At 34.2% G+C, this 13,970-nt stretch overlaps 1 protein-coding gene and 1 long non-coding RNA gene across 3 annotated transcripts; both read left to right on the top strand.

Annotated features, from left to right (window-relative positions):
• Positions 1–2,138: 2,138 nt before the first annotated feature.
• LOC102584288 (B3 domain-containing protein At3g18960-like) lies at positions 2,139–7,023 on the top strand. Of its 2 annotated transcripts, none has more exons than XM_015309932.1 (3): positions 2,139–2,393; positions 3,406–3,634; positions 6,280–7,023. In XM_015309932.1, exons 1-3 carry the CDS (start codon positions 2,389–2,391, stop codon positions 6,763–6,765), a joined length of 720 nt encoding a protein of 239 aa, XP_015165418.1. In that variant the 5' UTR covers positions 2,139–2,388; the 3' UTR covers positions 6,766–7,023. The 2 variants fall into 2 exon arrangements, with proteins under 2 accessions (XP_015165418.1, XP_006350211.1); XM_006350149.2 differs by having other exon boundaries at positions 2,140–2,393; positions 3,439–3,634.
• A 2,825-nt stretch (positions 7,024–9,848) lies between these two features.
• LOC102584084 (uncharacterized) lies at positions 9,849–12,931 on the top strand. Its single transcript, XR_367489.2, has 3 exons — positions 9,849–11,075; positions 11,235–11,389; positions 12,896–12,931. It is a non-coding gene; the product is annotated as an uncharacterized lncRNA (long non-coding RNA).
• The last annotated feature ends 1,039 nt before the right edge of the window (positions 12,932–13,970 follow it).

Here is a 13,970-nt window from a genome sequence, read left to right as displayed (position 1 = left end):
TCTTTTCTCTTCTCTCAAAACCCTAACTCTTTTTGATGAAACGTAAACTGAACCAAATCAGTTTAGACCCCATTTTAATTACCAAAAACGAAATTAATTAATTGGGTATGGAAAAGACCAAAATACCCTTCTAAAATTCGGTTTTGACTTTTCTTATCTTGACAACCCAACTTCAAATGGACATATCTCCCTCATACAAACTCGGAATCGAGCAAACTTGGCGGCCTTGGAAAGATAATTTGAATTATCTTTCCAACGGTATCTTGTAGAACACCTAAATCATTCTGGGTTAAGAGTTATGATTGTTTGAAGTTGACCCAAAACTCAACTTAATATAACTTAACCAATTTTTCAGATTTTTCATTCTTTCCAAAAATGACTCTTTCTAATTCTAACTCTTTCACTTAGCGAGGTGTTACAAAAACCAGATACGAAATGATTCATAATGAATGATGAATAAGTTGAAGAAAATTATACAAGTTTTGTCGGAAGTGTAAATGTATATGAAGATATGATATTCGTCTCCTATATATTGTGGATCATGTTAATTTTGTACATATTCCTAAGACTTTTAATAGAAAAGAGTAAAAAATGCTTTCAAACTATGTGAAAATTGAATAACAATGTCTTTCTTTAATAATTTAGTTCGATAATACTCTTACTACTAATAGCTTGATCTAAAATTATTCCTATTGTTTAAGCTAATTGAAATTTCATAAGAAAAATTATATGCATTAATTTGATTTTTTTTTATAAATTATTGCAAATGTTAGGCTTGAAAGATATTTAAAATAGGAAAAATGACCTAATTACACAAATATTCCTACCATAAATAATATAGTTTGAAATAATTACATATTGTCTCACTAATTAATAATTTCATATCAAATTTCAAGTTAGATAGACCAATCTTTTAATTTTCAAGTCAGATACAATATCAATGATACTAGATACATGTAAGTTTGATACCATATATATATATAACTAGTAAAATTACCCGCGCTTCACGCGAAAATTTAATATCACGAAATTTATAAAACAATACTGAAAACCTATCAGTCATTAAAACTAAAACACTATATTGTCTTACATACAAGATTACGTAGTAACAAACATGAATAATGTAAAGGAAAATGAAAATTATTACATCTTACCATTTATCCTTAATAACATAAGGATAAATTAATGACTATAAAAATACATATCAGGATCTGTAACATAAGCAATGGGGTCAGCGAGCCACTCAACATGAGCAAAGTACACAAATATTTAATTGTGAAGAAGAATAAGAAGAAGAGGTTCAAAATTTTCGTAGTTTTAAAATGAGAGGAAATCCCTCTATTTATAGACAGCAAATGGTAGTTTGAACAAATGTTTATTGTGCCTTATCGGAAATGTAGCAACTATTTGGAAAAGTTGCAACCCTTCGGGAAGGTCACAACCTTTCATAAAAGTCACAACTTTTCATAAAAGCCGCAACTCTTCATTAAAGTCACACTTTTTCATAAAAGTCGCAACTTTTCATTAAAGTCACAACTTTTCACAAAAGTCATAACTTTTCATAAATGTCACAACTTCTCATGAAAGAGGAAGGCTAGTTTTGGAAATAAATAAATTAAAAAGAAATTCTAGTTTGTGGTTTTTGGAAATAAATAAATTAAAAGGAAATTTTAGTTTGTGGTGGCGTCACGTAGGCGGGTCTAAGGTTCTATTATATATATATATATATATATATATATATATGATTATTATTTTTTAAAATACAAATACATAGGATGAGAGGTGAGCCGTGAGCGAGAGAGGAGGGATGAAGCGAAATAGAAGATAGACAAAGAGTCGGTGTATCTCATATACATGCGAATTACACTAGATACATGTATCTAGGATACTAAATACATTTGAGAGAGAGAGGCGAGTGAGAGAGTTGGTGTATCCCGAATACATGTGAATCACACTTAGATACCAAATATATGTATCTAGTGAAGTAAATATGATACGAAAAATATTTCAAAAACTAAAGTGATCACACATAATTATGTCCTAAACTAGTGATATTTGTGCGGGTTTCTCTTTAAAATATAGACAATATTTAAGTGGTAACCAAACATTTGCCTAAAGCATCCAGCTAAAATCGGATCCTAAAACGGGTCGGTTGAAGCGGCCCTATAAATTTAATTTGGATCTCCGCACTGAAAATTCTTCAGATTCGAAAAGGGTTGTCGGCGGGGAGATTTTCCGGGAAACCCTTGACGGACGATTGATATATGTAAAGGTGGTGTCGGATAGTTCGGGTATTCACTTTGACCCGTTTATGGAACACTGTAGTATCAGTTAGCAGATCAGTGGAGCTGATTGTTGAGTGTTTTGGTCATATTTTGATTTCTCCCAATGAGGTAAATTCTAGATTTTTGCTTTGAATATATATATGTAGTGCTGAATTTGAGGAATTTTGTGCTTCGTAGGGTAGGAATTGTTGTGTTTGTGGTGTCAGCGTATGTAAATTACTTTTAGATGATTTAGTTTTTGAACAAAAGCACACAAATATATGCAACATACCCGGTGAATCCCACTTGGGTTTGGGAGGTTAGACTGTACACAGACCTTACACCTAGCACATGGAGGTAGAGAGGCCCTTGAAAAGAAAAACACAACTATGTGCACAAAGAGAAAAAGAAAGGAGGAACAACATTAGATTTTTGAGCTTATTCAAGCTCTGATTCGGGTATTTAATTTGACCCATTTATGGAACAGTGAAGAAGTCTTTTACTGTGATCGATTGGAGTATCAGTCAGCAAAGGAGCTGATTGTTGAATATTTTGGTAGTCGCAATTTGATTTAAGCCGATGAGTTTAATGCTAGATTTTTGCTTTGAGTATATGTAATGCTGAATTAAGGAATTTTTGTGCTTCATAGGGTAGGAATTGTTGTCTCTACCTACATGAGATAGGGGTAAGGTTTACTACGTACACTCTACGTCTCTACCCTTCCCAGACCAAAGCCCTACGACACCATTTTTGGAGGATCTGACACGGGAGCGGCAACATTTTAGGAGAGTTTGAGAAACATGGGTCCGAGGGCATTGGTATAGTGTTAAGAGCACAATGCGTGATGTATGGGTATGAGCACATCACGAGTGTAAGTTCATCACTCTCCTCAGATATTTCTCAGTTATTCAAGAGAAAAGATGAAGAAAAGTGATAGTGGAAATAAAGTGGAGTGAATTAAAAAGAATATAGATTTTCAGGTTTATTATGTATTCGTTCTTCTTAGTTTCTTGCATAAGTAAAAGACCCCACTTTGGAATGAGCTGTATGATTATTGGTTAAAAGTTTCAAAGATTGATGTTGAAAATTCAGTTCTCACACATCTAATGCAGTGGTAAATGTTTCGTTTTTCTCACTGCTGTTCCCAAAAGCTAATGCAAAAAATTGACATTAGTTTACCACAAGAAGAGCAGCCGGTAGAGATGGTAGACAGGAGGGAAGAGCATCCGGCAGAGACGGCAGCCAGACCGGAAAAGCAGCCAGCAGGGATGGCAAACAGACAAGGGCAAGGGGAACCAAAACCGGTGGATATCCCGGAGATAACCCCTCACTTCTTCAAGATTATCCTGTCTCCCCATGCCTCTAAATTAGTAAGTTCTGCAAGTGGTTTTATGATGAGATATTTTCATCTTATATCATTCTTTTCTGTTTCTACTTGTATGGCTTATGTTCTTTCATTTTGTATCTTCCTTTTCTGTTTCTACTTGTATGGCTTCTGTGCTATTCATTTGTGCTGTAGTAGTACTTTCTCTTCGTTAAGTTTGTGAAGATTTATAAGTTTTAAAATTCCTTTTTTGGTTTGTAAAAAATCGTTTCTTGTCATAAATAAGAGCATTTGTCTAAAACAATGTTGTTGATAATGGGGAAGGTGGTGGAGATTGAATACATTTGGTCCTAGTCAACAACAATATACCCAGTGTAATTCCACAAGTGGGTGTGTAGAGATGCTAATAATGAGTGTAATTTGGTGATTTCATTTAATTTCCAATATTTCATTTTTGAGAACTTAAAATTGAACCCACACATTGATTAACAAGCTTACTACTAAAGTATGTCTGCGTTTCTGGTCATGTGGTTTTCTGTAATGAAATAATACCAAACTTGGGGAGTGAAAAATGTAATTTCAAGTGGCGTAAGAGGGAGATGTACTAGGGAGCTTTCTTTGATTATGAGCTTGTTATGACAATCAGAGGGGTAAGATCAATCCCAGGTCTTGTTTCAAATGGTAAAGCTAAATAATTAGCCTACTTTTGATGTTAGAGCAACTCCTCTCAAACTCATAATTTGACATGTAGCTTAAAAGTTCATCTTCATGCAGGATCTTGTGTACAAACTGACAATATGTGTGGTTTACATAGTTGAAGGAGTCTAGGGTGTGTAGTTAAGGATTTTGCAAGAGAAATGATATCAAACTTCCTAAACTCCAAACTCATGGCTGATGCTGCAGTAGTTAAAAGAAAGTCATGTGATGTACTTATAGGTCACCATGCCTTTCATGTAGGTTTTTTATACATGCATGAGTGGATTCTTGACGTTCCTAACATTTTAGCATAATAACTCTGTCTTCATAGGATGTATGTACTTTAATGTGTGAAACTAATTGGGGCTAACAGGAAAGGTTTTGAGGATGTAGAAAGCTTGAGGATCAGAAGGTATTTGGCAAACCTTAATTTCAATATATTTTAGCGTCGGCCAAGCTCCCTGTTTTTGAGCCAACAAGAATGAATAATATGAATACTTTGAACTGGAGAAATTACGAAGGCTTCTGCTCTTGTTAGCAGTTGATTTCATAAAAGCTCTTATCAGCTTTACCAGGGAACGTATATGGATAAAAAGGAGGCGTATTAACAATGAACAAGCCTTTTTTGGTATTCACTTTTATCTCTTTTGATTGACCAAAGAAGGTTTGTTTTGTCAGGTCTGATTGACCAAATTTTTCCAGAAGAAAAAGAAAGAGAAATCAATATAAATATTTATGTTCACATGAATAGTCGTCCAATAGGAATATTTATTCTCATCCATATAGATAAAGCTCATTGAAGACGAGCCTTGGACCAATAGTAAAGTTGTCTCCATGTCACCTATAGTTCATAGGATCACGTCGTGAAATCAATCATTGATGTTTGTGCCTGGGATCAACCCATGGAATCAATCATTCATGCTTGTGTCTGGGTAGACTACCTACATCACACCCACTACAGCCCTTTCCTGGACCCCTGAATGAATGTGAATGCTTCGTGCCCCGGGCTGCCTTTTTATGCATATAGAACTCGGGTCGTTTGGTAGGGTGTATTAGAGAATCTAATAAATGTATTGTTCATGGTATTATTTAATTCTTTGTTTGATAGGATTTTTAGCCTATGCATAACTAATACATAGCAAATCATGGTATTAACTATACATGGGCTATATTAATACATATATAAGCAGGGTAAAGATAAAACTGCCCTTAATACACCAAACCAACAAGGGATAGGAAATAGTTCCAGCATTACTGATACATCCTATTCAGTACTATTCTTATACACCTACCAAATGACCCCTCATTGTAGTTGAATCAACACTGGGAAATGCAGCACTGCTGCAAATGGTTATCCGCTGAGGAAACTCAAGTGTTTGTTCAAGCTAGCTTTACGAGTTTGGATTTTTCTAATAAACACTTATCACCCACCAATATATGTGATAAGAAGCCACTACCAAGATTAACAGCCTACAACGGAAAAGAAATACCCAGCTTTAGGAATGAAAAATGGAAGCTTCAGTTCTGCAAATTTGACTGATAAATGCTAGACCCTAACTTACTAGTCACCTTTAGTATTTGTTGTTAGTCTTTATTAGGGGTTTTCCTACTTAGTATCTTGCTTCCTGTTTCTCTTTCTCCTTTTCTAGTAACAATATGCGATTGCACCCCCAGGGTTCTCATCCAGTGGTAAGAGCTCAATGTATGATATGTGTGTTAGATGCACGTCACACGGTCACGGTTTCTTACCCTTCCACTGACAAAAGTATGGTATTTGAGTGAAGAAGGCTAGAGGGGCTGACTCATTATCTATTGAGTTTCACTGGCTTTCAGGATTTCTGGATGATTTTTTTTAAAGAAAAGAAATGCTGTGTGATTGGAAACTTGTCTACACCAGCTTGTCTGAAGCTTTTCCTTTCTTTCTATTTGTTTTTTACGTTTCTTCTCTTATATTTTATATTTTGTTCATATCTTACCAATTTTGGTATTTTACAGCACATCCCTAATGAATTTGTAACCGAGCATGGCGCTAATCTGGGGGATATTGTGTTGCTTGAGGTCCCAAATGGTGTGGTATGGAAAATAAAATTGCTTAACTCTAGTGGCATGGTATGGTTAAATGAAGGCTGGAACAAATTCAAGGAGTACTATTCAATTGCTTGTGGCTACTTTTTACTCTTCAGATACAAAGGAAATTCCCAGTTCTCTGTGTTTATATTTGATTTAAGTGCTTCTGAGATTGAGTATCCTCCTGGCCCAAATGAAGATATGACACCAGAGAATCGATCTGTTCTGTGCGTGCCACCAGAGGAAAACGGGATAAACTTAACCCCACCCGGTGAGCCACCAAAGGAGAACAGGATAAACTTAACCCCACCCGATGATCCACCAGAGGAAGATGTGATATACTTACCCCCACCTGGTATTTACACCATGGAGGAGTTATCATTGTCATCCATGCCATCACGGCCAAAGGTATAGATATATTTAAGGCTAGTTTTTCTTACTTTCAGAGCTGCACAATGTATTTTACGATTTAAGTTATGTACCCTGGGAATGTAAATATCTTTTTTATACAATCAATGAATTCAGCACCAAGTTAGTGCCAGTTTTACTAGATTACTAAGTATTATGTATTAAAGAGATTAACTTGCAATTATCTTATTTCTTCCTTTGAGTTGAGGGTCTATCGGAACAACTTCTCTACCTTCTTCTTAAGGTAGGGGTAAGTTCTGTATATATTCTACCCTTTCTAAACCCCCGCTCGTGAGATTAGACTGCATTTCTTCTTGTTGTAGTGATTATCTTATACTTGACCTGATTATGTAAATATCTTTTACTTCTGTAAATGCTTGAACTTGAAAGCTCTTATTTTTATACTCTTTATATCACGTTCTTTTGGCAAAAAAAAGAAGTGTATATCTTCCTAGTATTTGCTTGTGTTTTATGTTCTTTTAAATTTAAGTTACTCTTGAGTGACTTATTTGATCATCAAGATTAGTTATGTTGTGATTATTTTTTATTGGTTCTTTGGTTTGTCATATTCAAATAATATGAATGGTATAATTTATAAGAACTATTTGTTTGTTTACAAAAACATCCTTTAAGAATAAGTTGTTTGTTTGTAAAAGAGGGTTTAAGAAGATACTTTTGTTATTTTACATTTTTGTCCAAGAATAAGTTATCTTGGGATTAATATTTCATCCACAAGTAGGGATAACTTATTTCGATCATAATTATTAATTTTGTGTTTAGTTAACCTTTTTAGTTGTGATTTATGCATCTTTCTTGATGCTTTTCAATACAAGTTACTTCATTATTTTATTTTTTAAAAAGATTGAATATGAATGTATTGCTACAAGTTGTCAACTAAAATGATAAGGGATAAATTAGAACCACACATAAAGACAACAATATTAATAATGAGAATGAAAGACATAAAGTGACACCTGAACTTGTCTCGAATTTTCAAAAAGGCACCTTAACTATGCAGACGTTCTATTACCCCACTAAACAATTTTGAATTGATATTATTAGGTAATTTTTTGTCCACCTGACATAGAGAGTGTGTGCACTCTCTCAAAGAGAGTGAGCAACCTAAAATAACTAATATTATTTCATTTTTACAAGTATTTTATCATAAAATAGATTTTTTATTATTATTATTATTTTGACTTTTTTTTTCCTTTTTGTTTTTTCTCTTTCTTCTTCAAAAATTCATTGTCATCTCCGTTGAAGCTTCTCACTTTCAATGTCACCATTTTTACCACAACTTCATCTTCCTTTTTTTTACTACTATTAGTTTTACTCTCTTTAAATTTTAAAACTTTATCTAAATATTTTCTTACATTTTGATAAACATATTAGATTTCAAGATGATTAGGAAGTATCATGTATTTTTTTTTATCCAATTTCAATTAAGTTATTTCAATTTTCGTGGAATTCATTGATTCTTTTAAAGTGAAGTTATATGAAAAGGAGTAATTGATGATATCTTTAAAATTTTAAATTTTCTTAGAAAAATAATTAGTTTTGTTATCAATAATTTAATAAAGTCTAGAAAATAGTATGAATTCGTTTTTATAAAAAAAATCACTGAAATAAAGAATTTGACTGGAGAATAAGAAGAAAAAGAAAAGAAAAAAATGGGAGAGGGTTCAACTTGACATGGAGGGTGGGGTGAGGGTGGGAGGTAAAGAAAATGGAGGGATGAATCACTTGAAAGTGGGGGGTGGAAGATGAAGTATAATTTAAGATGAAGTCAAAATTAAAATAAGTAAAAAAATGTGTGTGTGTGTGATTGAGAGAAAAAAAAACTTAAAATGAAAAAAAAATTACATTTTAAATTAAATTAACACGTGTCATGCAATGATTGGTGTGTGAACACACTTGCTTATTAAAATTTGGGGTTGATCGAAAAATGATATAATAATATATGTTCAAAATTGTTTGATAGGAGTAATAGAACGATTGCAAAGTTAAGGTGTCTTTTTGAAAATTCGGGACAACTTCAGTGGTGACTTTATGTCTTTTCTCAATGTCTTAATACATCTATATATTGGCACATTAGTAGCCTGTATGGATTGACTTATTTTAGGTGTTTTAAAGCCAAAATAGTTTTTAAACAATTTTGTAGTGTTTGAATAAAATAAAGAAGTGCTTATAAGCACTTATTTTAAAGCCAAAATAAGTAAAAAAAAATCACAAGTTGATTTTATTTTTTTCCAAATAAATAAATAATTAAATTGTATAATTGTATTTGACTTCATTATAGTATAGTGAATAAAAAAACAAAGGTGTCTAAACTCACAGCCCACGTGTCTTCATTTGATTGGTCAAGTCCAATTCAAACAGGTGATATTTAGTCGCCCAATTTGAATTACAGAGTTAACGGCTTTCTTCGAGATGATGAAAAATTCTTGATAAGAGACGAGCAATGACGACGACACTCTTGTCTTCATTTCGATCGTTTTACATTGACAACGAACCTCTTCTTCTGTTTCGATTGCGGTGGCGAAGAGACAAGCAATGACGACGAATTCATCAAGGTTGGAGAATAATCAGACCGGAAAATTGAACGCTCAGAAACGACCGACATTTTCTAATATCTTGAATCATACATCTGTCTCTGCTCGTAACTCGATTTCTCATTCCTCCAAACTTGTGAGTCTTTCTCTGTTTTTGGTCTCTGTTTATTGTGTGCAGTGTACTTTGTTGTTTACTGTCGGAGTACTGGGTTTTATGTATTTTTTTTTATTACTGATTTGATGATTCACTTTTTTGTAAGTTGGTTATGGGGTTTCTTGCATAAATTTGTGTATGCAAGGAAAATGTATGTGGGTTTTGTGATTTTTTTTATGGGGCTTTTGTTTCATATCACAAGTGAAGGGATTTAAGGATTTGAGGGATTTCTTTTTTGTTTTTTAGTCAAGATTGTGATATTTGGAAGTTGAATTCTTTGTTTATTGTGATATGAAACAAAGGTTATGATATGAAAAATACAAATCAATTTTATGAAACCTTGTTACGATACAAAACTAGGTATGTTCGTTCATGTACATTCTGATCCATAAACAAACACAACATTAATCTAAGAATCCATAATTTGATTAAAAATGAAAGAAACTATAAGTCTTGAAAGAAGAACGATACATCATCTTCAAGCAGTTGGTCAAGTTTTGGTGGAGGGTAAATCATTGTCCTGTTTAGCAGTCAATAAATCATTTATGTGCGGATACACAACTTTTTCATCAAGCTGATTTTGTGCCCATATTAACATCTACAAAAGGCTTGGAAGCTTTGGATCTGTTTAAATCAAAGATTAATCATAAGAAAATAGCATTTCATACCATGATCTTCTACACATAAATATTCCTAATTGTATGTGTTCTTAAATGATTTCATTGTCTACTCGTCGTGTCGATTCAGCTTTGCCATTTCATGTCTAGTTTCACTGTTGTTATTTTTTATGTCTATTTCGCTATTCCTCATCTCGAGTCCTACTTGGTTGAATGTCGTTGAATCTGCATTCTTTGTTTTCACTGTCTCTAAGCATCAACTTTCATTCAATTTCGTTACTCTTCATGTTGTCTTCTTTCCAAAAATAAGGATAGAATCTCAAAGCTAATTAGTAATGAAGTTGTTTTGCCTATTGTTTGTTGAATATGACAGCTTGTTTTCTCCATCTGTGAATCCCGTAATTGTTTACTGTCCAGCATTGCCCTGTTTGAATCGAGATTATCCCTCCTTTTAGAATGAAGTTTAGTAAAATATTATTTATCTATCCTCTTTTACTGTATTGGTGTAGTTATTACACCATGGAGTCCAATTCCTATTTCATAATTGTTCCTTGGCAGCATTCTTAATAATGGGATGTTGATATCATGGTTTTGTATCATCATGATTGACTAGATGAGTTGAAAGCTAGAGTAAGATAAATATGGTCAAAAGGTTCCAAAGAGATCACACTAGAGCTTTGAGTTCTTCATACTGTGAACTATCACATTTTAAGATTGATAAAAATGCTGAATAAACCACTTGGTTACTGAAAGTCCCTGGAGATAAGCCACCCAACCCCAATCCTAGAATATGAAAAGCCACCCAGCCTCACTCTATCCTGATGTACTTTCCTTCCTTTTCATTTTCTCTGCCCTTGAGTAGGATCTTGGAAGCTAGAAAAACTTCTCTTCTTTGCTCAACAAGCACAAATGTGCAAAGGAAAAGCTGGACGAGAAAAGAATGTCATTTTCTCTGAAGATAGAGGTCGATATATAAAGCCAATGCTTCCAAAGGTTACTGTTCCTTTCCCTTTATTATTACATTAGTCTCATTAGGTTATTGATTTCCCTTGAAGAATTAATCAAATCAATGGTTATGTTAAACAACAAATGATTTATTATTTAGCAAACTAGTGTTTAATTATCTCTTCTAACAAGGATGTACCTAGACAGGGTCCAGTGAAGAGATTGGCAGTTGATGCAACTCTAAGAGCTGCTGGCCATATCAGAAGTTACAAAGAGCAAAACATGTCCAAAAAACTCAGAAGGCTTATGTAGAGCAAATTGACATGAGAGCCAAAAGAATGGCATGCAAAGCAGGAACTCTGGTAAAGTTAAAAAAAATTTCCTTGATTACCTCCTTGAAGTCTTTATCTGTTCTTTTGAAGCTATGTTCTTGTTAAGGTACAGATATGTCAACGTTCCTTATAATTTCTTTTTGATAAAGGACGAATAAAATAAACATTTCTTTATACTCATTATTCCTAAATGCATAGAACTAAGTCTTTCATCTCATATCATGAAAAAGAAGCAAGAGATTGGCATGATGGAACATATGCTAACTTCACTTTATATTGTTCATTGAAACTTGAAGATCTTGATAACTTCCATCATAATATGGTCAGAAGCTTCTATTCAAGTTGGCTTCTTAAATTTGCTTATGCTATCCTAATTAATATCTGAAGATTACTATTTGATATGAAATTTGTGGTAGATGAGAAATTGTACATTGAGAATCATGGTTATGACTTTGATATTGTTCATTCAAACTTGCAGATCTTGAAAACTTGGATCACATTGTGGATAGAAGCTTATATTTTAACTAGACTACTTAAAGCTAGCCTTAGTTACCTTAACTGTTATATAAATCTCAATATTTGATAGCACCCATGTGGTTAATGAGCAACTGATATATCTAGAACCATGTTTATGATATTTGAGATGTCTACTGAAGAATGACGTAACCAAGTAGACAAAGTATTGACTAAATAAAGAGGAATCTAATGGTCGTAGACCACCTTCTTGTGACTATGTTGAAGAATTCTTTCCCCCCTTTGAGTTCTCGAGTGAAAGGGTCCAAGCCATAGGAAAATATCCAGTTTCTCTCGCAACATATCTAGTTTATCCTGAAGCAGCATTTCTCGAAGTAGCATTCCCATAAGTAGAGGATGAAACCCTTGCTTGTTTATCCCGACGAGGGTTTATGAATCACTCAAACGAGCCTTTCTAGCCGCATCTGAATCGGCATCCCTATCCATATGTTTATGCGCAGGGGCATCCAAATCCGAATCTGTAGAATCTATTGGGGAATCCCCATCCGCACCCGAATTGGCTAAATCTAGTATAGTGGGTCTTGTTCCGATGCGGGAAAAAATCTTTTTAAAAAAGAGAGTTATACAAGCAGAGATCAGGTCAACTTTCAATTCTAATATTAACACTGAAAGAGTAAAGGAATGTTTCTTAAGACGAAAAACAGCTAGTGATTGATCTGAAACAGACATCTTGCAAAAGGTTATAGTACTAAAGTAAATCTCATGTTCTTTCCATGTAGTGATTTTTTCATATGTGCACTTGCTGCATACACTTGAAGCGGTTGCTTTTGTTCTATAAACTAAGTAAAAATTCCTTTAGTCATCTACTTATCAACCATTCTCCTTTTTAGATTCTTCGTGACTACAGTCCGTTGATTTAATCCTTTTCTCAATCTCTTCCTTTTTCTTATTGGTTAATTTCTAGCTGAGCCTGATGGTATCCATGAGCTTGTCTCCTTGGCATAGATTATTTGGGGAGGCCATAGGAAATTTCTTATTATGTTAATGATAAACTTTATACAGGTCTGTATCATTCCCTTTCGAGAAGATGCTGCTGAAGTTTTGTTGCCACCTTCTAGGTCAATATTGATGGCAAGAAATCATCTTGAAAAACTTCCCTGTGGTGGGGGTTCACCCCTTGCTCATGGGATTACAACGGTATGTGAATTGGATCAGTTTCAAGTGTTGCAGATGATATCAGACTTTTCTTCAATTTTATTTAGCCTGGTGAATGTGTGATTGTAATTTATTTGGTTTACACAAACATAACACACACATGTTTATTTCCACTATTTAGAAGAATTGGACCCATTTCGATGATCTTGGCTGACTAGACAAACAGTACACTTGAAGTAAAATTTGAAAACTTAAGAAAGTTTGTACTCTAGGTCATTGACCATTAAGTGACTTCGGAAGATTATGATACATAGATGCTAGAACACTGCATCATTTCCTGTTATGCTCGTCTTTGTCACTAATCCTTATCCACCTGAACAAAATCCTCTGTCTTCCCCTACTAACTCTCATTTCTTTTATGCATGAAACCTGGTGACAAACCTAGCCTAACCTAACGATGTTTTATAGCAAAATTTTTGGTTCATCCTTCTGTCGTAACAAGAACACTCGGGACCTCCTCCCTGGAGATAAGCCACCCTGCCCCAATCTCAGGATATGAAAAGCCACCCAGCCTCACTCTATCCTGATGTACTTTCCTTCTTCTTCATTTTCTCAGCCCTTGAGTAGGATCTTAGAAGCCAGAAACCAATGCTAGCTTGCGGCAATTCATGCATATCTCAATTGATGCCAAGTTTTCAAAAAAATTCCATTATCTGCCATTTTGCTTAATTGATGAATTAATATTATTTCTCACTTGTTTTTCTTATTTTATCTTGCCCTGTGTGTCAACCAATGGTCTGATATAGCTTTTCTACAGATTATTTTCTCAAGGGAGTATTTGAAGGATGTCACAATCAGCAGAGATAAACTAAGAAGATAACAATGGCCAAGTATTTAATATTGAAATCATCTTCGGGGGGCCTCGAGGCGCCTGGGGAGGACGGTGGGTGGGTGGGGGGCCTCCGGGCAGGGCGCCTCGAGG

Source organism: Solanum tuberosum, unplaced genomic scaffold (assembly GCF_000226075.1).
Source record: "Solanum tuberosum cultivar DM 1-3 516 R44 unplaced genomic scaffold, SolTub_3.0 scf00118, whole genome shotgun sequence".
Lineage (NCBI taxonomy): Eukaryota > Viridiplantae > Streptophyta > Magnoliopsida > Solanales > Solanaceae > Solanum > Solanum tuberosum.
The sequence above is the reverse complement of the archived record's forward strand: the minus strand, read 5'-3'. Positions and strand labels throughout refer to the sequence as shown.

Bases quoted from the DNA above. Each gene is read 5' to 3' on its own strand.
- LOC102584288 (XM_015309932.1), top strand. The intron at 3,635-6,279 runs GTAAGTTCTGCA...GGTATTTTACAG, and splicing joins CTCCCCATGCCTCTAAATTA to CACATCCCTAATGAATTTGT.